The sequence below is a fragment of the Panthera uncia genome, chromosome E1 (assembly GCF_023721935.1).
Source record: "Panthera uncia isolate 11264 chromosome E1, Puncia_PCG_1.0, whole genome shotgun sequence".
Lineage (NCBI taxonomy): Eukaryota > Metazoa > Chordata > Mammalia > Carnivora > Felidae > Panthera > Panthera uncia.
Genome location: NC_064814.1, coordinates 13148624 through 13173178, shown reverse-complemented (window position 1 = coordinate 13173178; position 24555 = coordinate 13148624). Strand labels below are relative to the sequence as shown.

The window sequence follows — 24555 nt, the reverse complement described above, 5'->3', positions numbered from 1 at the left end:
TCTGTCCATTCATCTGTCCATCCATCCTTGCAACACGTAGGTATTAAGCAAAGATGTTCTTGGTCTTGCTCTTTTTATCCTTCATATTTCAGCTTAGATCTCAGATCTTCCCTGTCACTGGTCTCTCAGGTAACATCCCTCCGCCCATGGTTTACATCTTTATTGTGTGTCTTCCTCACTCAAATATGAGCTCCCGGGTTTCAGCACCAAAACCAAAACAAACCAATCAAACAAACAACAAACAAGCAAAAAATATGAGTTCCATGGGGGCAGGGACTTTGGCTTGTTCAACTTTGTATCTCCAGCACTTAGCACAACGCTCAATAGAATTATTGAATGAATGACACAATGAATACCGTGTATCTGGCACAATGCTTAACACTGGGGATAGAGACGTTAAGAAGAGTCCTTGTCCCTCAAGTTCACAAGTCAAGGAGACATAGGTCAAAAAATAGTTTAGGATAGTTGTGCAGAGAGATGCACAGGGTCCCAGTGAGCTGGCATAGCTAGTTAGCTCTTATCACTGAGCCAGTCCTCAGTCCTCCTGTTTTCCTTCTTGCTTGTCACTATAGGGAGTGACATGAGAGCCGCATAGTCATTTATTTATTTATTTATTTATTTATTTATTTATTTATTTATAAGTAGGCTTCCCACCCAGCTTGGAGCCCAACATGGGGCCCGAACTCATGACCCTGAGATCAAGACCTGAGCTGAGATCAAGAGTCTGAGGCAAGGGGCGCCTGGGTGGCTCGGTCAGTTAAGCGTCCGACTTCGGCTCAGGTCATGATCTCACGGTCCGTGAGTTTGAGCCCCGCATGGGGCTCTGTGCTGACAGCTCGAAGCCTGGAGCCTGTTTCAGATTCTGTGTCTCCCTCTCTCTCTGCCCCTCCCCTGTTCATGCTCTGCTTCTCTCTGTCTCAAAAATAAATAAACGTTTAAAAAAAAATTAAAAAAAAAAAAAGAGTCTGAGGCTTAACCAACAGTGCTACCCAGGTGCCCCTAGAGCTGCATAGTTTTGAGGACTCAAAAGGCAGGAGGAAGGTAGCTGATTCAAGTTCTTAATGATGTGATCTGATCTGAGCCAGCCTTGGATCTTCTCTAGGGTGGCCTGGACTGGCCTCACCTCTGGACAGCCGTCCTAGCTTCATGTGGACCAGTTTACCCATCACATGTCAGAATGGAAGCCAAAATGGCAATGGGAAGTGAAAAGCTGGACTCCTCTCATCCAAGCTGGGAATTCCTTCATAGCCTCTGTGCTTCGTCTGACCTGGGACCTCCTCTCCTTACTGGAATCCTGGGCACAGCTCTTCCTGCTCAGCTATGGATGATCCTGGAGACCCAGTCTCAGGGCCTCAGGCATCCGGGCTCTGTCAGCTCCAGCTGAAGGGGGATCACAGACCCCAAAAGGCCAAGAGGACTAACAGCAACTCCTATCCACACTGGAGTCTGAGCCTTCCAGTGTTAATCACGAGCTCATTTTGTCTCCACAAAGATCCCGTGAAGAGTGAGGGGCCAGTATTATTTTACAGGTTAGGAAACTGAGGTCCAGGGGATAAGAGACCCCCTGAGGGTCACACAGTCACTTAGTGGTGGATCTTCTGATGGGAAATCCTATTTTCTCCTCCATCACTTTTCTAAGTTAAATGAACTTGGCCATCTACTGCCCCACCTCTTGTTAGAACCTGGATGGAGTTGGGGATAGGTGGTTGGAGCAAAGGGAAAATGTGGACCTGCGACATTTTAGAGAGGAGATGGCAGGACACAGTGAGGAGGTGGTCTGCGATTTTACAGTTGGGAAGGACCCCCGTACTGAAGGGTCTCCCCCCAAATCAAATGTCATCTTAAGGGAAAAGCAAGGATTGGGTCTCCATGGTGATGGGACCTCGATCCTTTTCTCCCTCCTCCTAGAAGAGAGGTTAGTGTTCACTCTAAGAACCAGCCTTGAGGATAATGGAGACTCAGGCCAAAAAGGAAGGGGTGGGTTCCGGGAAAGGGCAAAGTGGGATGCCCGGACTTGGGCTAGAGGGCCACACGAGAAGACACCAGCCCCCCAGCTATGAAGTGGGGTACAAAAAGGAGTGTAGTGAGAGGGTCTTAATAGCACTCTGATGTAACCCGTTATAACAGCCGGTAATTCCTGAGCACTGTTCTGGAACTTTCCATGTATTGGCTCACTTGATCATCGTAACAAGCCTCGACATAGGTGCTAGGACTACTTCTGCCTTACAGAGGAGGAAAAGGTCAATGTCTTGCCCAAGCTCCTATAGTTAATAGGCGGTGGAGCTGAGATGAGGAGGCAGGCAGTCTGATTCCACACAGGTTTAACCACTATGTTGTTCTGCCTGTTAGAATTCCAAGGAACGGGGTTCTTAACCTGGGGCTTCAGGGAATATAAGCCCCCTATAATTTTAATTATGCACAAAAACTGTGCACCTATGCCTATATGCCCTGTTCTGAGCGAGAAGCCATGGCTTTGATCACATTTTCAGGGGTCAGAAACCTGTTGCCTTGCTCTTTCTTGGGACTAGGATACACCCCAACTCCCCCATCCCCATCTATCCCTCACCTTGTCCAGATGCCTTCCAACTGTATGTACATCAGGCCTTACAAACTCCCACCTGAGCTATGGTGGTAGCTTCCTGCATGGTCTCCCTAGTCCAAGCTCTCTTCCCTCTGTCCATTCTTTCTAACATGCCAACGGGATACTATTTTCCATCATAAAAAAATTTCAGTCCTCTCAGTTGCTGAGGGATGACATATAAAACCCCCAGGGCCTGCAATGGCCTGGTGTGTGCCTCCCTGCCCTAGCTCATCTCTCAACCAATCTCCTAATCAATACCAATCCTTCTCCACCCCACTCGTTCTTCATGCCCTGGCTCACAGGCTGCCTCCTCTAAGAAGCCTTCCTTACTGCCCCAGGAGATCTTACCCAGAAGGTAAGAGAGCTTACCTTCTCTTTGGTCCCCTGCAATTTTGGCCTACTTCCATTATGACTTGGGTCTCTTATATACCTTGTATTGTCTTTAGGCTTCCCTCACACCTCTCTGCTGGATTTCAAACTCCTTCAGGGTGACAACTGTGGCGTTCCTTTTGTGAACTGGTACTTGGAATAGGACTTGAACACCGAAGACACTTAGCAAGCGTTTGTTGAATGACTTAATGCCATTTGTCAAGAGGGAGTATAAATGAATCTGCTTACTTCCCCAAATCCTGCAGTTGCTGGATGAGGAGACTCACCTTCTTAGGTACAAAGGAGGACGCACCTTGAGTGTGCGTGTGTGTGTGTGTGTGTGTGCGTGTGTGTGTGTGTGCACGTGCACCAATGCCAGTGCATGTGTGTTTGGAGACAGCATGCTGCATTGACCAAGAAGTTAAACAAATCTTGGTTTGTATTTGACCCTGTTGCTAACTGGCTGTGTGACGGTTTGCGTTAAGTTACTTTTCTTCTCTGAAACTTAGCTGCCTCATCTATAGAAATGGGACAATATACCTTCCTTGCAAAGTTGCTGTGAGATTAACTGAATTAACGCATTGAAATGGCTAACTCCATGCCTGGCACGTTGGCAGGGACTCAACAATGTGGGTTCCCTTCCCCCCTACTTGAGTTGGCAAACATGTGCTGAGATTTGTTATGAGAACCACATGGTTTGAGTTTGTATCTATTTCAGCATGTTTGCAAATGCATTTTCCCCTAACTTGTATTTTTATTGTGCCAACAGTTGTATGTGAATCGGTGTGCTGATGTGTGCGTTTGTGTGTTTGTGTTTAGATTTTCCTTGGTATGGACATTGTGAGTCTCGCGTGGCCACGTTGGCAGTTGGGTGCTGTGTGAGCGTGTGTATGGAATGAAATGACTGTTGCGTGCTGCATAGTGGGTGGGGGTGCTGAGCGTCTGGGCTGGGGGAGGGCTGATCTGTTTGTGTGGCTTTGTGTGCGTGAAGGTTGTGCAGACCAGCGCTACTGATAGACCATTCTGTGTTGATGGAGGTGTTTTCTATCCACTCTGTGCGATGGAGTAGCCACTAGTAACCTGAGGCTTTGAGCACTTGGAATGTGGCTAGTGAAACTGAGGAACTGAAGTTTTTTGTATTTAATTTTAATTAATTTGAATGTAAATAGCCATGGGTAGACTAGACAGAAACCTCAAGACTTGTTCTCCACAGACCAAGTGGTGTGCAACCCCCTCCGTCTTATCCCAGAAACCCATCTATGGGGCACTGACCCCAGCAGGTAAGTGGACCCGCTGGAGCCCCGCCCCCGCGCGCGCGCGCGTGTGCGCCCGTGTGCGCGCCCGTGTGCGTGTGTGTGCGACAGTCTGAGTCGTACAGAGGGGGCTGCTGCAGCCTCCCCCCCGCCCTCCAAGTCCCCAGGAGAGCAGTGAATCAGCCTGACAATGAGGTGAGTCATTCATGAACTGCTCGGCCGACCCAGCAGGCGGGAAGCAAACGTCAGCCAGCCTCCCAGCCCTACCCCCTACAACCCCCCAGTGGGATCGCTCAACCCCACGCACTGCAGATGTTGAAGAAACTGACGCGGGCGAATCAAGTCACCAAAGCTCATCTCCTCAGCCCCTCCCTCTGGTTTGCAATCCATTCATCCCCCAGCCCCTTTCTCCCGTCGGGTGGCGGGTGGCCTTATGAGTCATCTCAAGATCTACACCCCCAATCCGACACCCACCTGCTCTAGCCTCTCCCAGTTGGTCTTCCTCCAAGGTTGGGGGAGGGGGAGGGGAAAGGAGGCTGGACCCCTGGTGGGGTGCCAGGGTCCGCCTTTGGAAGCCAGACTGACCCACTCAGAGCTGTGGGGGTGGGCAGGACTCTGGGCAGGCTGCAGCTGGCTGGATCTTGGAGAGCTGGCATCCAGCTTGCTTGGAGGAGCTTCAAGAGGAACAGGGGGTGGCAGGGAAGGAGTTCCCGAAGTGTGCTGCCTCGAGCACCTGTGGCTGGTGGGGGGAAGGGGGGGCAAGAGTATTCCTCTGGTTTCCAAGGAAGTCCTACATGGTGTCTCCCCAGTATCCCCAGTACCTGACAGTCTTCAATGCCTGGTAGCTTCTCTCCTCTCCCCCCCCCCCCCCCCGCTTGTTCCCCCTATCACCTATACACCGCCACTCCCACGTCAGCCTTCAGCCGTCAGTCGTCTTCTCTTGTACTGAACCCCCTACCTGAGGCTTCTGACTTGGACAACGGGTCCCATGGTAGTGTCACTTACTGGGTCGGAAAATACTATCCAAAGCCTTAAAAATGTGTAGACCCTTTGACAAAACAACTCCACTTCTAAGAATTTATCCTAAGAAAATAATAATTGAAGGGCGCTTGGGTGGCTCTGTTGGTGAAGCGTGGGACCCTTGATTTCAGCTCTGTGCTGACAGTGAGAAGCCTGCTTGGGATTCTCTCTTTCTGCCTCTCTCTCTGTCCCTCCACTGCTCACACTCTGTCTCTCCCAAAATAAATTTTAAAAACTTAAAAAAAAAAAAAAAGAATTTGTGGCTTTATACAGGAGAAAAAACGATTTATTAAATGTTTAAAAAAGCAATTTGTGGGCACAGTCATGGGAATTAATTGTAAGTGGGTACTTATTGGGGTGATGACAATGTTTTAAAGCTGGATTTTTGTGATGGTTGTACAACGTGGTAAATTTACTAACAAATATTGACTTGTACACCGAACATGGGTAACTTATGTTATGCAAATTGTACTTAAAAGTGCTTAAAAACTCCTGATAAAAGCCATTTCCTGGGCTGTCTGCCATTAAGGTCAGTCTTCCAAGGGGATCTGGGGCGTGGATGCCAGATAAAATAAAGGACACCCACTTAAATTTGAATTTCAGATAAGGAATAATCTTTTAATATAAGTATAAAAATAAATAAGTTAAAAAGTTATGAACTTAATATAATAAGTATACAAAATTATTCTTTCTTTATCTGAAATTCAAATATAACTGGGCATCCTGTATGTATTTTTATTTGCTAATTCTGGCTACCCTCGCCTGGAGTCCTTGCTCCTGCAGGTTTCCTGGAGCAGGGAAACAGACTTGGGGGTGGATATCTGGGCTTGCACCCCCACCCATCCCCAGGGCAATTCTATAAAGCCTGGGAGTGTGAAATGGGGAGCTCAGGAGCCAGAAACAGCAAGGTGAGAGAGGGTGGGGAAGGAGTCATTTCCGGTGAGGAAGGTGAGTACTTTGCCCAGGGAATGGGAGTGGCCAGTAGCCTATCAACCACCTCAGAACCCTGGAGTGGTAACACCGAGGTTGCAGGGGGAGGAGGGGCTTACCTGGAGCCTAGCCGGCCAGCCTTTCACACAAGTACTGGGTGTCAGGCCCCAACAACGCAGTGAGGAGGATGTTGTCCGTCTAAAACAGATTCGAAGAGTTTTAAGTACGTTTCCAAGTTCATGGCTAGGAAGTGGCCAACTGGGTCTTTATACTCCGTCTTTGGGGTGGAATCCAATGGTTAAAACAAGCAAGCTCTGGGTTCCACAAACCTGGGCAATAGCTGCACCCAGAATAGCCTTTGTTTTTACTTTATTTTATTTTTTTAAGTTTATTTATTTATTTTTAGAGAGAGAGCACGAGCAAGCGAGGGAGGGGCAGAGAGAGGGAGAGACATAATCCCAGCACTGTCCGTGCAGGCCAAGCAGGCTCCCTACTGTCAGATCACACATGACCTGAGCCAAGATCAAGTGAGATCATGACCTGAGTGATCATGACCTGAGTGAGATGACCTGAGCCAAGATCAAGACCCAGACGTTTAACCAACTGAGCTACCCAGGCGCCCCAGAATAGTCTTTGTTTTTAAACAAATGCCTAGCTTGTCGTAGGAGCCATGACGCTAGCTTTCCCCAGGCATGGCCGTTGCTGAGTGTGGAGACAGGGGTCTGGGCCAGGGAGGCATCTTCACTTACTGGGTTTGTGGCTTTTGGCAGGTTTGTTAAGTCTCTTGAACTTCATCTTTTTTTTTTTTTTTTTTTTTTTTTAGATAGAGAGCAGGTGAGAGTGAGAGAGACTCTTAAGCGGGCTCCACGCTCAGCATGGAGCCCGATGCGGGGCTTGATCCCAGGAGCCTTGGGATCATGCCCTGCACCGAAACCAAGAGTCGGATGCTCAACCAACTTAGCCACTCAGGCGCCCCTCCTGAACCTCATCTTAAAAGTGAGCTAATAACAATCACACCCACCTATGGGTCAGAGGATGACACCGAATGGTACAGGGAAAGTCTATTGTCTGCTGCTCTGTCTGCCAGGCAGGATGGACGTGCCAGAGACCCTGCTGCTTAAGGATGATGGAATGTGCCTTCCAGACATATGAATCAAGGATTTCCTGCGGAGGTCCTGGGTCCTCAAGGAGTTTCCTGGAGAAAGATGACAGAGCTGTCTCTGCCCGTTTGGGGAAGACCCCCTCAAAGCTGGGGAGACCTCACCTGGGGCTGTACCCAGAGAGCCTGGGTTGTGCCCTGGCCTGCCACATACTGGTTGCTCAACCTCCCTGGTCCTCCTCTCCTTGTCTACAAGATGGAGTTCATAATATCGGCCTTGTAGAGTTGTGAGAACGAGAACATAGGAGACAAGGCCCTTCAAAAAGGAAGTCGCTCGACAAATGTTTACAAAAAGGGGGGGCGAAACGTATGTCACCTGAAGACTGTTTGCTGGAGGGAAGGCAATTAGGCCGGGTTTTGAGTGGTGATAGTCCTTGCCCCTCCACATAGCATGTAAGTCCATGTCTTGTTCTCTTTTGTTTTATGACCTTTGGGCCAAGAGGGTCTTCCAGAATCAGAGGGTCCAAACCTCCAATCACAGAGGGGAAACTGAGGCTCAGAGAGAGCAGATGATGTGCGTGAGCTTCTAGGCCAACCTGACCTGTGTCTCCCGGACTCCCTCCTTCCCCACTGCTCCATCTTGTTTTCTGGGGATCTGTTGTTTCCAAAGGATCATAAAGTTCTGAGAGGGCAGGCACATTTGCATTCTCTGTTCCCTCCCAAACACCCATGCTCTGCCCAGAGAAGAGCTTCTGGAGGAACCTGTGGACATGTGGGATGTGACTGACCACAGCTGTCACTTCCAGTCTTGTGTTCATGTGGCCTCGACTCTTGAGCAGGCAGAGAGGAGCCCTGTATAGTCCAGGAAATCCCGGGCCTCATCTCCAGGTCCCAGCAGTGATGTGGGGGAGAGGATAGCCTTCCTTTTCAGCCATCCCCCTGGACCTCCTACTCTTCTTGCTGTTAGAGGGGTAAGAAGGTTCTGTGTGAACCGCTCCAGGCTCCTGGGGGGACCTGGGCTAAGAAGCATTGTCTTCTGTGCTAGGCCTTCCGGTCACCTGCTGTCCCTTAGCAGGTACCTACCTGGCTGCTGTGGGAGGCTCTTGGTAGATGTGACCAGAGGTCTGGCAGAGAAGCTGCTCTCTCCACCCCCCCCACTCTTTTTAAGTTTATTTATTTTGAGAGAGAGACAGAGAGACAGAGAGAGGCAGAGAGAGAATCCGAAGCAGGCTCTGTGCTGTGAGCACAGAGCCCGACACAGAACTTGATCTCACAAACCATGAGATCATGACCTGAGCAGAGATCAAGAGTCAAACGCTTAACCCACTGAGCCACCCAGGTGCCCCTCTGCTCGTTCTCTTTGTGTGTGTGTGTGTGTGTGTGTGTGTGTGTGTGTGTGTGAATGCACCATGACAAATTGTGGTAGCTGCGCCCAGAGCAGTCTATTTTTTTTTTAACATTTATTCATTTTTGAGAGGGGTTAGCGGCAGAAAGGGGAGACACAGGATCTGAAGTGGACTCTGTGCTGACAGGAGAGAGCCCAATGCCAGGCTTGAACTCATGAACCACGAGATCATGACCTGAGCTGAAGTTGGACGATTGACCGAGCCACCCACGCGCCCCCAGAACAGTCTATTTTAAGCAAATTCATGGGGCCTGAGTGGCTCAGTCAGCTAAGTGTCTGACTCTTGATTTCGGCTCAGGTCATGATCTTGTGGTTTTGTGAGTTTGAGTCCCACGTCAGCCTCTGCGTGTTGACCATGCTGAGTCTGCTTGGGATTCTCCCTCTCTCGCTCTCTCTCTGCCCCTCACCCACTCACGCTGTCTTTGTCTCTCTCACAATAAATAAATAAGCTTAAAAAAAAAAAAAACAAATTCATAACTTAATCTATGAGCCATGATGCTGGCTGGCTTTCCCCAGGCTTGGTCATTACTGAGTATAGAGACAGGGACCTGCTCCTGATCTCTGGTCCAGGAAGGCAGGAGCTGGGTGGCGTAGGAAGGGACAGAAAGTGTTGAGGGCCAGGTAACACTCAAGTGAATGACTGAGGCTCTCACCTCCAGCCAGGCCTTCTTGGTTTTGTTTTTGTTTTTGTGAGCTACAACTGTAGAATTGTTGGCTCGCAGAGCTGGAAAAATCCTCGGAAGTTAGCCATCCAATCATACCATTTTACCGATGAGGAAACTGGCAGAGGAATGGCAGCTTGCCAGGCACCTGTCACTCTTCCCCCAAAACATCTCAGTCAAGATGACTCTTCCTGGATGCTGGCCTGAAAGCAGTTCCCTTCAGCCCTAAGCCCAGAGAAGAGGGCCCTAGGGGAGAGGAAGGAAGGGCAGGAAGAAGGAACTCCTTTTCCATCCTTCCTTCTCAACTTCACCTTGTTGGACCATCCAGAAAAGTCTCTAGCTGGAAGGAAGGGAATCCAGTCCAACCTTCTAATCCTACAGATACACAAGCAGAGGCCCAGAGAGAGGAAGGGACTTATTCAGGGTCACATAGAGAGACCTGAGCCAAACTCAGGCATCCTGGGGGCAGTTTTCATTATATTCTGCACAACTCAGTCCTCAGTGACGCCTTTGCTTTGTGCCTCAGGGCACATGAATTGTTTGCCCTGAAATAAACTCTTCTGCCCCTAGAACACATTGTAAACAGCCCAAGGGCAGGACTTAAAGCATCTCAGGGAATGAAGGTCCAGCCCAAACTTTGAAGTCCAGCTTTATGCTGGATGTGGTCACATCTGCCATCACATCTAATTTGGAATTCACAGAATGTCAGAACTGAAAGAGACCTTAGAGAACAGAAGTCCAAGTCCTGTTTCCCAGATAAGGACACGAAGGTCCAGAGGGAAAATGACTCATCCAACAACACACCGGGATAGAGCTGATCGTAGGACCCAGATTGTCTCACTTCCTGTCCTGTTTTCTTATTTTTTTGTGCAGTCCCCACAGTACCTTGCACTGTGTTAGCCTCATAACCTTTCAATATGCTCAATAAGTTCTTGCTGGATGGAATAGAAACAAGGTGCCTTATGTACAAATCACCCTTGGTAATTGACAGAAGACTTAAAGAATGTACATTTCCTTTGATAAATATCTAGTAAATATCTATTGCTTGGGCTTATCAGCTCACTTTTCCCTTGTTCTATATTATTTTCTGCCGGAGGCTATATTTAGGCACAATTGGACTATTTCCACCCCAGGCACTCTTTGGAGGCCAGCAAGACCACTTAAGCGCTCCTCCACCATAGACTGGAACTGACCAGAGCCTCTGGAATCCTGTCTGTGGATCTGAGGATTTCTACTGCATAAGAAATTCTGGGTGAGAGTTTGGAAGTAAGGGTGCCCTGTCTGTTCCCCAGGAATGCTAACCTTATCTTTTTAAATTTGTATTAGTTTTTTTTAAATTTATTTTTAAGTAATCCCAACACCCAACATGGGGCTTGAACTCACAACCCTGAGATCAAAAGTCATCTGCTTTACTGACTGAGCAGCCAACCAGGTGCCCCTAGGCTATGCTAACTTTGGAGGGCCTAGGCCTGGGTGAGCCAGAGGGGTGTGGCAGCAGCGGGTGCTATCAGTTCAGGAGTGTCCACTGATCACGGAGGAAGCTTGTTCTGTCTCCTGGTCCAGGTACTGGCCAGGGCGTTTCTCATGATTCCAAATGGGAGTTGCAACTCCCATAGCCCTTAGCAACGTTGTTCGCCATCCTTATTCTTCTCCCCTGATGCTGCTTCTTCTTTTTTTTTTTTTAATTTTTTTAACGTTTATTTATTTTTGAGACAGAGAGAGACAGAGCATAAACGGGGGAGGGTCAGAGAGAGGGAGACACAGAATCCGAAACAGGCTCCAGGCTGTCAGCACAGAGCCCGGCGCGGGGCTCGAACTCACAGAGTGCGAGATCGTGACCTGAGCCGAAGTCGGCTGCTCAACCGACTGAGCCACCCAGGTGCCCCTGATGCTTCTTCTTAAAGTCTAGTAGCACTGCCAACCTGTCAGGCTAATAGGTTAAATGTCCAGCTCTCCTCCAAGATTGATTTCCTTCCTACCAAGGGGCCAAATTCACTATCGGATCCCAGGGACAGAAGTTCCCTAATCATCTACTAGGTTCTATCTGCAGGCTCATTCTACATTGGGAAACTGAGGCAGCATTTGAGACAGACCCCTGATCCCTGTTTCCATGGTGAATGGTCTTAGCAAGGGCCTACTCTAGGGACTCATAACAAAAGACAGTTTTATTTTCTGTGAGGAACTCTAAGTTCCTTAAAGGCAGATTCATTTCTGTATCCCCAGCACCTACCACAGGTACTCAAAAACATAATGTAGAGTGAGTGCAGGATTATTTAACCCCTGCTTACCTGAGAAGGGGAAATCTGAGGGCTCCTCGTGGTGAATTCTTATAACCCCTGGGGCATTTGGTCCCTGGGGAACCGAGGTGATAATCTCAGGGGCATCTGGAGGAGACACCTACAGTGCTGGGAGCCCAGCCCCTTCGGGCCTTGTCCCTTGTATTTGGGAGACAGACGGACCTGAGTTTGAATCCCAGTTCTTGCCTGCGTGAACTCTGTGACGTTGGGCGAGTCAGCTCAGCTTTGCTGCGCCTCAGTCCCCTCGTCTCTGGAATGGGAAGGGCCTAGCCAAGGTGCTCTGTGACAGTTATTGACATCTATGATCCCACATGGGGAGATTCTTTCCCTGTGTTCTGAGATCTTGAGAGAAGAAATTCTAGAGTCTTCAGTATCCCGAGGCCTTGACTGAGTACCTGCTATGTGCAGGGTGCAGTGCTAGGTACTGGGAAAGCACAAAGAAATATGATCTTATCTCCTTTCTCAAGTGGCTTATACTCTTTTTGGGTAGGCAAAACATGCACTGGGAAAGCAAAATCCCAACCCAATCCAACCCAACCCAACCGCCCTAGAGACAACATAAGGTTGATCAAGAGTAACAGTAATTGGGTGGCACCATCTTTATGGGGTGGAGGCAAGAGGATCCCTGTCTTGGAGTGACAGGGGATGACCTGGGTCGGGGGGGGGGGGGTTGGTCTTTCTGCCTAGAGTCCATTGTCTAGTCAGAATGTGCTTCCTTTGGCTTAATTTTTTTTTTTAATTTTTGTAACATTTATTGATTGAGAGATCGAGTGGGGGAGGGGAGTGAGAGGGGGAGACACAGAATCTGAAGCAGGCTTTGTGCTCTGAGCTGTCAGCACAGAGCCTGATGTGGGGCTCGAACTCACGGAGTGCAAGATCATGCCCTGAGCTGAAGTCCAACACTTAATGGACTGAGCCACCCCGGTGCCCCAATTTTTTTTATGTTTATTTACTTTGAGAGGGAGAGAGAGAATCCCAAGCAGGCTCCAAGCTGTCAGTGCAGAGCTCCATGTGGGGCTCAGTCTCATGAACCGTGAGATCGTGACCTGAGCAGAGATCAAGAATCTGATGGCTTAGCTGACTGAGCACCCAGCCACCCCAGCTTAATCTTTTAATACTCATTCATTTCACTCAACAAATATTCATTAAGTCTTTTTGTTGTTGTTCCAGGCACTGTGCTGAGAGGAAATGTAGGGTTTCTGCACTCAAGAAACTTACAGTTTAGGGGAAGACACGGACACTGAACCAATAATGCCATAAATAGGTGCATATTTGCAAGTTGCTATCAGGGTCAGTTAAAGCATATAGAACAAGGGGAATTAATTTAGCTTAAGAACCAAAGAAGGCCACTTTCAGGAAGTGATATTTTATTGAGTTCTATGGATGAGTAAGAGTTAGCCAGGCAAAGAGAAGAAGGGAGTGGAGCATTCCACAAATTAAAAAAAAAAAAAAAAAAAGCGTATGCAAAGGCCCTGAGGAACAAGGGGCACACAGTTCAAGAACATAAGAGAAAGCCAGCTAAAGGAAGAAAGGTGAGGTGGGTAGGGACCAGATCATGTAGAAGCTTCTAGGCTGTTTGCTTTTTTCTCCAAGTATGAAGAAAGGGCTGGCTGCAGCAAAATCCCCTGGGGTACTTATAATATTTGTGGTCCCATCCCCACTGAAAAAGGTAATTTGTAGGTACCCCAAAGTTTGGAAACCACTTTTCTGGGCCAGATACAGATTTCAGTGACAAAAATGGAAAGGTTTTAAGCCCTCCCTCTATTAGATGTGTGTTCTGAAGGGGTCACCCTGGCTTTGGAAGAACACTGGGATGGAGGCAGGGAATGGACCTGTCATGGAGGCAGCTAGTATTTCAGGTGAGGTATGATTTGTTTTAGACCAAGGGGTGGGGTTAGAGATGGGTCAGAGTGGACTGATTCCCGAGACACTTTGTAGGAAGAACCTTTATCATTCATTACAGAAACATTTATTTCGGTCATTTACTTTTTCTGATTAAGCAAATCAGATATACAGAAAAACTTCAGCTATACAGAAAAAGATGAAGAAAGCAAAGGTAAATATTTAGGTATATATTATTTTAGGCTTTTTTATACGCATACGTATTCAGACATATGGATCTAATTTGTCGTGTATAATAATGAAACAGTTCTGTAATGCTGGATCAATGATTTTCTTTTTTTTTTCTTTTTAAAAAATTTTTAACGTTTATTTATTATTGAGAGACAGAGAGACAGAGCATGAGCAGGGGAGGGCCAGAGAGAGGAGAAGACACAGAATCCGAAGCAGGCTCCAGGCCAGAGCTGTCAGCACAGAGCCCCACAGGGGGGGGGGGGGGGGGGTCGAACTCACAAACCAGGAGATCATGACCTGAGCCGAAGTCAGACGCCCAACCCACTGAGCCACCCAGGCATCCCCGGATCAATCATTTTCAAGAGAACAGTGTGTATCGTGTGCATCTTTCAGGTCAACATAGACGTGCATAATTTTTAATGGCTGGATGGTATGCTGCTTAGTGGGTGTATGCCAGTTCCCTACTGATGACTAGTTAGGTTGTTTCCAACTTTTCACATTATTATAAAGAACCTTCTTACCTCTGTACATATTTTTGAACGCAATTCCCATTTCCTCAGAAAAAACTTTTGTTAGTGAAATTACCGGTCATTGACAAACTGTCTAGGTTTAATTACACATACTCATAGAGTGTCCTAAGGGGAGTTGTAGAGGAGCAGGGCATCAAAGTCGGGAACCGGAAGTCTTCCTTTTGAAGGCCTTGAACTGTTACAGCCATACTCTGCCCTTTCTCAGTTTCTCCTTTCCCTGGCAAGGATGCAGTGTGGGCGGTGGGATCTGGCGGATTCGGGACCTGTGCCAGCCCTCCGCCTCCAGCCTAGCCCCCTAGGTGGGGTCTCGGCGGCTCTCCCAGTCGCTAGGAACCCATCTCCAGTTGCCCTCCCCCACCGCGGGAGGACGGGTCAGGGAGAAGCTTAGGCAGGCAACGATTGCACCATCCACGGTTTGAAAAGGAAGTCGAGGGAGCGCAGGGAGGAAAGTCGAGCGTCCCAAAGGCCGGGGCCCAGGAGTCAGACCGGGTCCCCTGCAGCGCTCCTTCCACCCCTTCTCGCAGGGCTCGGATCCCTTGCCTTCCACCCCCTCCCCAGCCCAACCCTTTGCTGGGTGTCGGCCCTTTAAGAACCTATCCCGGTTGCGCTGCTGGCCCCGCCCGGCGGGGAGGGCCGAGAGGGAGGGGAGGAGTTGGTGGTGGCTGAAGCTAGGGTGTTGGGGGGGGGGGGTCTGGGTCTATTTTTAGCTCTGGGTCGGGTCACGTGACGGGAGTGACGTCTCCGAATGTTGTTGTTGGTGGCGGCGGCGAGCGGAGCCGGAGGAGCCGCCGCAAAGATGGAGGAGCCGTCGAGGAGGCGCTGCCGCTGCTGCCGCCGCCGCTGCTGCCGCCGCCGCCCGCGAAGCCGGAGCTCGAGCCGCAGGGGGTGAGCCCGCCGAACCACCCCGGATCCCATCTCCCCCGGGTGCCCGCGACGCGAGGCGGCGCCCCCTCCTCCTGCCGTCGCTGCCCGCGGGCTCCCCGCGCGCGCGCCGAGCTCCGCGCCCCCCTTCCTTCCTCCCGGCTCCCGGTGCCCGGCGGCGCCCCCCGGGAGCATCGCCAGCCCGGGAGCCGGGCCTCGGGGTTATTGCGCGCGCCCCTCCCCGCCACTCCCGTGCAGGGGCGCGTTCCCTGCAGGTGAGGGAGGGGCCCGCCTCCCCGCGACCCGCACCCCCAAATGGCCCGGAGACCAGCCGGGGCTTCCTGATTTGCCCCTTCCCAGGCGGCGCATGTTGCGTTGCAGAACGATTTGAGCCGTGCACCCGGATTCTATGCAGACCCCTCTACGCTGGACACTCCTTTCTTGGTACTCTGAGGTGAGGGGCGCTGCCCACCCCGCAGCGCTTCCACCCAGACCTAAGAACGCATCCTTGATTTTGTGTCCTTGACTTCCGTGCGTGAGGAGGGGGCCTGTGGGCCCACCTTACTTCTCTCTCCCATTATTCTCACCCCCTCCCCCGTGAGGCGTTATTGCGTTTGTTCCCACCCTCTCCACCGTCTGACACCCTGGGGCCAGAGAGAGATGAAAGCTACCCTCCTTCCTGTCTGGGGTGGATGCCCCCCGTTTTTAATCCTGGATCTGTATCTCATAGAGGCAGGGTCTGCTCTTGCCTTTTAACTTGAGGGAGGCTGCCTCCCTACCCCACCCTTCTCTGGGGCCCTGGGGAAGATGAGAACTGGCTGGGTGATAAGGAATTGATTTGGGAGTCTGGTTGTTGGGGGGAGAAGAGGGGAAGGTGGGGGTGCCTCATTTGGGGGAAGAGGTGACCATCTGATACCTCCACTGTTGGCCTTCTGAGATGAGGTGTGTCCCCAAAGAGGAAGAGTAGCTGCAGTTACTTTTGGGGGGGGGGGGCTCAAGAGACCCACCACCCTGACAGTGATCCCTGTGCTTCTGGGGCCTGGAATTAGTTTTGGCAATTTGGGGTGATGATGGTGATGATTGGGTTCACCTGAGAAGGGAGGATGATGCCAGTTCTGAGGAACAAAAGGAGGCAGGGGATGGGAGATCCAGGAGGCTTGGCCAGAGGGACTCCTGGCCAGACTGCCCTGCAGCACTGGAGCTGGAGACTGGGTCTTGCCCCGGGCCTCTTCAGGTTCCGAGGACTTAGGCAGAAAGGATCCTCAGTCCGAGTTCAGGTGCGAGGGCCCCGGAGTCTGTGCTGGCTGTTGAGATGCTGGGCTGGGCTGGGCTGGGCTGGGCTGGGCTGGGGCTGGTGGGTGAGCCATGTTGGGGGCTGCCTGCTTCTTCCTTCCAGTCTTCTCTCCTTCCTAAAACACAAAGCTTGGGACATCTTGGTTTGCCCCCTGCCCCTTTTGAATCGTCTCTTTGCTCTGTCTCCCCTTGGACTTAAATGTGGACTCTGTCTTGATAAGGCAGGCGGAGGTCTTTCTGAGTTAGAGGGGTGGGCCCCCAGTATCCCCACTCTGTCCTGTATATGCATGTCAGGGGCCAGAGAGACAGAGATCAGGTGTAAGTTACTTGGGGGGCAAGGCTGGAGGACAGGTTAACTCTGTGCTAGCCTTCCCTTCCTCCCCAGTATATCCTCCCCAGTAGCTGGACCTAGTAATGGAGGTGGGGGGCAGCGGTATCACATGCCCCACCCACTCCAAGTAGCAGCAGAGACAAAGGTTTGCTTTCCTTTCCCTAGGGGTGGCATCTTAGCTATGTGTTTAGAAATGGGGCCTGGGGATGGGGGGTGGTGTAGTTTGTGTTTCTGCCTAAGGGGGAGGGGGATCAGCTATAGGAGCTGGGGGGAGTGCAGTCGGTGCCGAAATACCAGCTGCTCTTTAATAATTAATTCTTCCTACTCACATCCCTTTGAGGAGGGATGTCTGGAACACGGCATCAGGCTCAGCCAGCCTGCTAGAGGACGCACTCCTGTTGGGGGGGGGTGGGGGAGAGACTGCGAGGGGGGGCGGTTCTTGGCATTTTTGGAGCACTGTCGCTTGCTCATGAATGAAAACCTGATGCAGCCCATGAGGGGGCCTATTGTAGTCGACTTTGGCTAATTAAACTTTCTCTGCCTTTCTTCTCCCCTACCCCACCTCACCCCAGCCCCCGCCTCAGCCCTTTCTTGAATGAGGACCCTGTCTGGTAGTGCTGGGGAGGGGGGTATCGGTCTGCCTGAGGTTTTAGGGCAAACAGACCCGGTCTTCTGCCCTCTGCCTCCACCTCCTCCCTCCCTCCCCTCTCATTCCCCCCCCCCTTTTTTTTCTAGAAATAGCAGCCTCCTCCATCTGGCTTGTGCAGATGCCTGGAGCTGCGTCTGAGCAGACAAACAGAAATGGGCCGATTGCAAAAATGAATTTGTCAGCCTGGTGCCTTTTTTCCTTTCCTGTTCTCTCCCCCTTCCCTTAGTTTGGGGCCTAGAGATCCAAGTCAGCCACCCCTCCTGGCTCTGATAATCCTGGGCTTCTGGTGGCCCAGCTTGGGGGAGGCACAAGGTGGAGGGAGCTCTTGGAGGCTGGGGAAAGTGATCTGCCAGGGCCACAGTCAGCAGGGGTCAAGATCATAGGTCTTTTGTGCCCGTGGGATGGGATGTCTGGGCTTGCAGCTTTCTGATGAGGTCTTTGCAACTGATCTCAGATTCTGGGTAATCTCAGGTTCACAGGGTTTGGTTCAGACAGCTCCACCCAACTGTCTGTGACCTGGGGAGGGGACCCCAGGCTGCAGTGCTCAGGACCTGGGAGAAGGAATTCCCCAGGAATTCTGAGGGAGTTGTTTGAGGGACAGATCCCTGCAGGGCAGCCCTGTGAACTTGTGGCCTTGGGGTCATTACATTGTTCCATGCCTCGCTTATTTGTCTGCCCTTCTCTTCCCACCCTCTGCCAGAGTTTTTATTACTCATGAATGGGGTGGGGGAGTCTTTGCCCTACCTCCCCTGGTCTAGCCATGAGCTTGTGGGGTGAGGCGGGGCCGGTTTCCCTCATTCCACGCCCTGCCATCCTGGCTGGAGGTGGGAGGTGGGTTTGGATCCTGGAGTGGGACAGAGGTCTCACTACAAGAGAGAGTTGATGGGTTGGAGACTGGGCTCTGGGGGTCTGCCTGCTGATGATGTCACGGAAGCCAGGCTGCTCACTGGTCAGGCATCAAAGTGTTCTGTTACCCAGAAGTGACACCTCTGTCAGTCCCTCACTGCCCACCGAGACCCTCGTATAAACTATAGCCAACAGTGGAGTTTTTGCAGCAGAGGAAGGACCAAAGAGCCAGGTTTTAACCATTCCCCTGTCCTTTTTCCCTTTCATGCCCCACCCCAGACAAGAATCTTTGCCTGTCCGGATCAGGCAGTGAACTCTGCTTTGTTTCCCAGGGAGGCCCCTGTTCACTCAGGAGGCTTGACAGAGGGATGGGGGCGGGGGCCGGGGGGGGGGGGGACTCAAAGTTGATCTTAACTTAGGTTTTGTACCGTTGAGGTCCTGCCCCTTCTGAGTGTGCCCTGCTATGGAGGTGCCGAGATGGGCTGGGCCACTCGGGCTGCTGGGAATCGTGGGAATTTCTTAACGTGTGTTCCCCAGCCCACGGGAAAGGGTGTGAACAGGACTGGGCGCCAGCCCTGGGGTGGGCACGGGCTGAGCTGCCTGCCCACGCGGGCCCGGCCAGGGCACCAACAGCCCCACCTGCTACATTCCTGAGCTTGGCCTGAGCCCTGTGCAGCCTCTTTTGTCCTTGCCCCACATCTGTGCCTGCTGGGAACAATTCAACCCCTTTACTCTGCCTCATCCTAACTCCCCATCTGAGTGCACCTTTCCCCAGCTATAGAGTGCAAACCTTGTGGATGAAAGCAGGGGACAGCAGGCTTAGGAAGACTTGAGGTCTTCTCTGTGTGTGTGTGTGTGTGTGTGTGTGTGTGTGTGTGTGTTTCCTGTGTCCGGGCCATGCCTGACTCCCTGGCTACTGGCTCCAAATGGACCCCACTCCTGGAATCCTTGATGACAGTGCAGGGCTTACTGAGAATTAATCCTGCCAGGAGGTGGGGCTGTCCAGGGGGGAGAGCTGGTTGCTTGTCCCTGGCTGGGGAACCAGGTGAGGGCTTAAACATATACCTCCTTTCAGCCTCACTGGATCACTCAGCTACCTAGTTTTCACTGGGTATTGGAAGACCTGCCTTCATTTGGATCAGATGAATGAGATCATGTCTGGGGTGGATCATGGGCTGTTTAGGGATGGGCCCCGGTGGGTGCCTGTGTAGCGTCTGAGGCTTGAAGAGTACCTGTGGGGCTGGAGGGGAGGGGGGCGAGTTGCTGAAGGAGTGAGGCCAGGTTGGAAAACTCACGGTCCTGTAATACTGGGCTATCCTCCATTATTGTATTGGTCTGGGCATACCTGTTATTGGGGTCTTTGGTGCCTTGGTACAAACTGGAAAGAAGGTGTCCCTTATTCTGGGTGGTCTCAGCCTGGCTGACTCATTGCTTGGCAGGCAGAGAACAGGTTGGTCTTCAGACCTCCTTGCACAGGGAGGTTGTACAACCTGTACAACACACGCAAAGCCCTGGGTTTGGGCCCTGGACCCTAGTCCGGGGAGTGCTAGATGTGGGGTGCGTGTGTCTGCTTTTCCAAATCCCTGGAAACAGCATGGGTTATGGGTAGAAGAGGCGGCTACCCTCTTTCCTGGACCTGTTGTTGAATGGGGGAGACCAAGACAGAAACCCTTCACGATTCCAGAGTCGGGTGACACGAGGATCAGAGAGGAGGGAGAAAGTGACTGCGTTCCGATCCCAGCTCCGGCTTCTGGGGCTGGGGTACCAGTTTCTCCCGTAACTTTTGCCAGAGACTCCAGATCAGCCTGCCTCGCCCCACTGCCGTAGACGGTTCAAAGCCTCCCTGCACTTTTTTCCTTTCGTGTACGCCCAGTCCCACATCAGGGACCCGAGCGAACGAGCCTGTAAGGTCTCCGCACCTGGTAGTGGACACTGTCACCTGAAAAGGAGTTTGGGCGTGGCTTCTGTAGCCATTTCCCTTTCCTCGAGTGCTGGCAGCCTCACCAGTTAGAGAAGAAGCGAGGGTCTGGCTGTTTTTGCGGATTTCCTCTGGGCCCCTGGGGCAGATGTCCCTCCTTTTCTTCCCCAGGTGTAAACTCACAAGCCCTGAGGTCTCCTTCAACTCTCATTCCTGAGTTGGGGGCCTCTAACCCTGCTCCGTCTCTCCCTAGGGATGCCGTTCTGAGTGCCTGACTGCCTCGCCCCGAAGGATGGCCTCTGATGGGCATTAGAGGCACAGCTGCCCCGGGCTCCTGTCCCGTCCGTCTGTCTGTTTTCGTCTGTCTCTCTTGACATCACCGCAGCTCCACCCCCTCCCGTCCCAGCCCCCAACGCCAGCTTCCTGTGGGCCCAGAGCCGGCATGAACTCTCCCACCGAGTCGGGTAAGAGCTGGGAGGCCAGAGAAGGGCACCCTGGGGTGGTTTTGGCTAAATGAGCTTGTGTGAGTTTCCAGCCAAGGCCAGCTGACCTTTGGGGTCTGAGCTGTAAAGGAACAAGGGGGGTCAGGAATGGAGAAACCTTTGGAGAAAAAGACCAAGGCAAACATGAAGTTATTGACCATGGGGTAGAGCTGGAAATTGATGAGCTGACAGTACAGCCTGGCCCTGGGAGGACATGGGTCCAACTCTGTCCCCATGCTTACCTTCTCAACTAGGGAGCCTCCAGTCCCCCTTCTGCCCTGCCCTGTTTGCCAAGACAGGCAGGCCTGAGAAGGGGACATGTATCTCTGAATGTCTCTGGGCCATCTGAGGATGATACTGGAAGATTTCCTACAGCAGCCGAATGCAGCTTCCTTTTTTGTGGTGGTGTTTCTCCTCCTGGTGGAGAGTTTCCCTGTGTTCCATGTTTTTTTCTTAGTGGAGGTTCGCAGGGCCTTTGGCCTTAGCCTTTGCTGGGATGTGTGGTACCGGGATGGAGGGGTGCAGTGATGTGTTGGTAGAGGAGTCTTGGCTTTCTCCTTTGAGTCTGGGTACCCCCTCTCTTCTTGGGCCCTGGACATGGTGGATTCCTAATTTGGGGTCTTTGGCCCTGCAATTTCCTAGTCCCCTTTGCTCCTAGGAGGCTGCCTAGTACTGCCAGAAATAGTCTATGGGTGAGTCTCCAGGCAGATTTATGGATGGGTGGGTCTGGGTGTATGCCCATGAGGATGTGTCCAAGTGGCCCGAGCTGGACCCTCAGGAGTTTCACAGGAGGGTCATGGGTCAGTGTGGTCAGAGTAATAACTACCTTCTTTCCCTGGCTGTCTCCTTCGGCACAGTCTTAGGGGGTCAGAGTCTATCATGTTCCATTTTACCCGCCCCCCCACCCCAGCCCAGCCTGTCCCCCACATCTTTTTCCGTAGGGGTAGAGGGATATTTCCCCATCTTGTAGAGGCAAGAGAACTAGGGCCTAGAGATGAAAACCCATTTGCAGGATGGAAGCAGCATCAGGATCCAAGGCTTCTCCCATCTCATTGCTGATCATGGATTTGCTGGACCTGATGCTTTCTTAAAAAATTTTTTTTTAAATTATGTTTATTTTGTTTATTTGTTTCTGAGAGAGAGAGAGAGAGAGAGAGAGAGAGAGAGAGAGCGCACACAAGCGGGGAAGAGGCAGAGAGAGAGAGGGAGACACAGAGTCCAAAGGAGCCTCTAGGCTCTGAGCTCTCAGCACAGAGCCCGATGAGGGGCTTGAACCCATGAATCGTGAGATCATGACCTGAGCCAAGGTTGGGTGCTCAACCTATTGAGCCACCCAGGCACCCCTAAAAAGATGGTTTTTTTAATGTTTATTTTTGAGAGAGAGACATAGTACAAGTGGGGGAGGGGCAGAGAGAGAGGGAGACAGAATCAGAAGCAGGCTCCAGGCTCTGAGCTGTCTGCACAGACCCTGATGCGGGACTCGAACTCACAAACTGTGAGATCATGACCTGAGCCGAAGTCGGATGCTTAACCAGCTGAGCCACCCAGGCGCCCTGGACCTGATGCTTTCTGTTGCGGGGACCCAGTGCTGGCGCTCTGTGGCAGAGGTCCTGACCAGGGTCCTGGGGGTTCTGTAGACTCAGGGAAGCTGGCAGCTGGGGGGATTGTTTGGCTTTGCACCGTTTGTTTTGGTCAAGGTTGTGCCCCTTCCCCTTTCCGGCATGACATACTCAGGGCATGGGCCGCTGGCAGAGTAGGGCCCCGGCTGGTGAGGGCTGTACTCCTAAGACTCCCCACATCAGCTTTGCCTGCTGAGCCCCCTCCTGCAGGGTTTTTGTTTCCCCTTTGGAGCCTCTAGTCTCTGTCTTTGCCTTCATTCAACCTGTGGGGGCTGTGGCGGGAGTTAGACGTGGAGAGGTCTGGGTGACTCTCGTGCTGGGGGAGGCTCTGACTTCCTGCTTCCTCCTCTGAGGCGGGGCTGGCCAAGGGAAGGGAGAGGCTTGGTGGGTTCTCCGCAGTCCCGGGCCCACCTCAGCTGGGCCCTGCTGCGGCATGGTCGCTTGTGCCCTGGTCGCTTGTGCCCAGCAGCAGGGCCCAGCTGCTCCTTTCCTCTGAGCTACTGTGCTGACCTATCTAGGCGCCACCTGCAGTCACACCGAGCCTGGGTCAAACCCTTGGTCAAGGGAACAGAAACTGCCCGGAGGCATCTGGCTGTGGCTTGGGAAGGACATTTCCCGGCTTTGGGATTTTATTCCCTTACGGCGAAAGGCTAAAAAACATCACCCTTGGCTAGATGTGGTCACTAGGTTGCCTTGCCAGATGCTGGTGGCCCAGGTTCCCCTGGCAGCTGGTTCTGCCAGAGCTGGTAGGAGTGTGGTGGTAGATGGAGGTGTCCACCAGCGCGGGAGGCAGGCAGCCTGGGAGTGGCTGCTGAGCCTGGCCAGGAGGGGCCTCTGGGGCCTGGAGAGCTGGCCTCACCTCCTGGCTGGTTTTCCAGATCCCCCCAGCAGGGGGAGATGCTGTCTTCTCATGTTTGGGAAGGAGTTAGAGGAGGAGGGGGCCAAGAGACTGGGAACCACATTTCAGGACTGTGGAGAGGCCTCAGAGCTGGGGATCGTCGCCCGGAGGCTCTTCCCGTCCAGTTTTCCTGGGGCTCCGGGGCTGCCTCTCCTTGCGGAGGCAGAGCTGCTCTGGGGCGGGGGGGGGGGGGGGGGATGGCTGGCCTCCACACAGCTCTTCCTTTTTGAGGGGCCCCCGCGTCTCCTGTTCCCAGGGCTCAGAGTGGTATCTGGGCTGGGGCTCCTGGTGCCTGTGCCTCGCACGGGCCTGGAAAGCACATGCCTTTGGCTCCGCAGAAGTAAAATGAAACTGTAGCTGGGCGGGTGGGTGTCCACTTGGCCCGTGGACACTCTGAAGGGAGCCCCAGAAAGAGCGTGGGGCCCTGGGGCTGGGGACAGAGGTAGGAATGATGAGAACGGGTAGTGCCCGGGACCTGGGTGCCCTGGCCCCTGAGCACCCCTCTCCCTCTCCTGAATCCCCGAAGACTCCCTCCTCTCTCCTTAGGGCACAGAACAGCACTGTTCCTTGGTTCCCTCCACTCTCTCAGGGTGGGAGCTTTCCTATTTGGCCAGTGCTTGCTGAGTATCCCCAGCGTGCCCAACCCTGAGCTCAGCCTATGGAGGGGACACAGAAGGAAAATAGAAGATGGTCCATCCCTGCCCTCCTAACAAACGAGTTAGTGGGAGAGAGTCTCCTGGGTGAGGGGCGGCAGGCAGAGGGAGCAGTTTGCTTCTGGGGCTCACCCTCCTCCCCCGGGGGTAGGAGCTGATTGACTTACCTCTGGGCTGGGCTGAATGCCAGCATTTGACCTGATTTGCCTCTTTTGCCATCTTGGGAGTACAGGCAGAGGCCATTGATGGGGCCACCTGCTTCCCTGAGGAGGCCACTCCCTGGTGTCTGGCTTCTCTTCGAGCCAAAGGGGGCTCAAGGATCGAGGCTTTCTTTATTTTTCTGGAACTGGTCGTTTCTGCTCCCCTCAGTGGGGTTGAAGGACTGACAGAACCTGCCGCCTGTCTGGGCTCAAACAGGCCAGGTTGGAGGAGATGCCCTGGCACCTGGGACCTGGGACCGAGGCCTGCGCTGGTCCCTGCCCCGTCCTCTGTGCTGTTGCCCAGAAGGGAGGGCAAGAGTGAGGCCCGCCGTGGGAGCCAGTCTGGATGGCGGCAGGGCCCCAGGAGGAGGCGGCCAGGTTCCTTATCCCCAGCGTGGGAGGGGAGACAAGCTTCATGACAACACCTGCCTGGCCAGCACCTCCCAACACACTCCACACTTTCTCTCCTTCCCTTTCCCAGGAAGGAGGGAGGGAAGGCAGCTGCCCCCTCCGGGTGACCAGAGAAACTGGGGCATGGGTGTGGGGTGGAGCCAGGAACCTCGGCGTCCTGCCTCCCAGCCTTGGG

At 52.5% G+C, this 24555-nt stretch overlaps 1 protein-coding gene across 4 annotated transcripts in view; it reads left to right on the top strand.

Moving 5' to 3' along the window:
- Positions 1-14964: 14964 nt before the first annotated feature.
- HDAC5 (histone deacetylase 5) overlaps positions 14965-24555 on the top strand; it is a 38588-nt gene continuing 28997 nt past the window's right edge. For all 4 annotated transcript variants that reach the window (XM_049636220.1, XM_049636219.1, XM_049636222.1 and 1 more), the window contains exons 1-2: positions 14965-15104; positions 20371-20581. In XM_049636220.1, the coding sequence (XP_049492177.1) occupies positions 20560-20581 (22 nt within the window). In that variant the 5' untranslated portion in view covers positions 14965-15104; positions 20371-20559. The remainder of the gene's footprint in view (positions 15105-20370; positions 20582-24555) is intronic.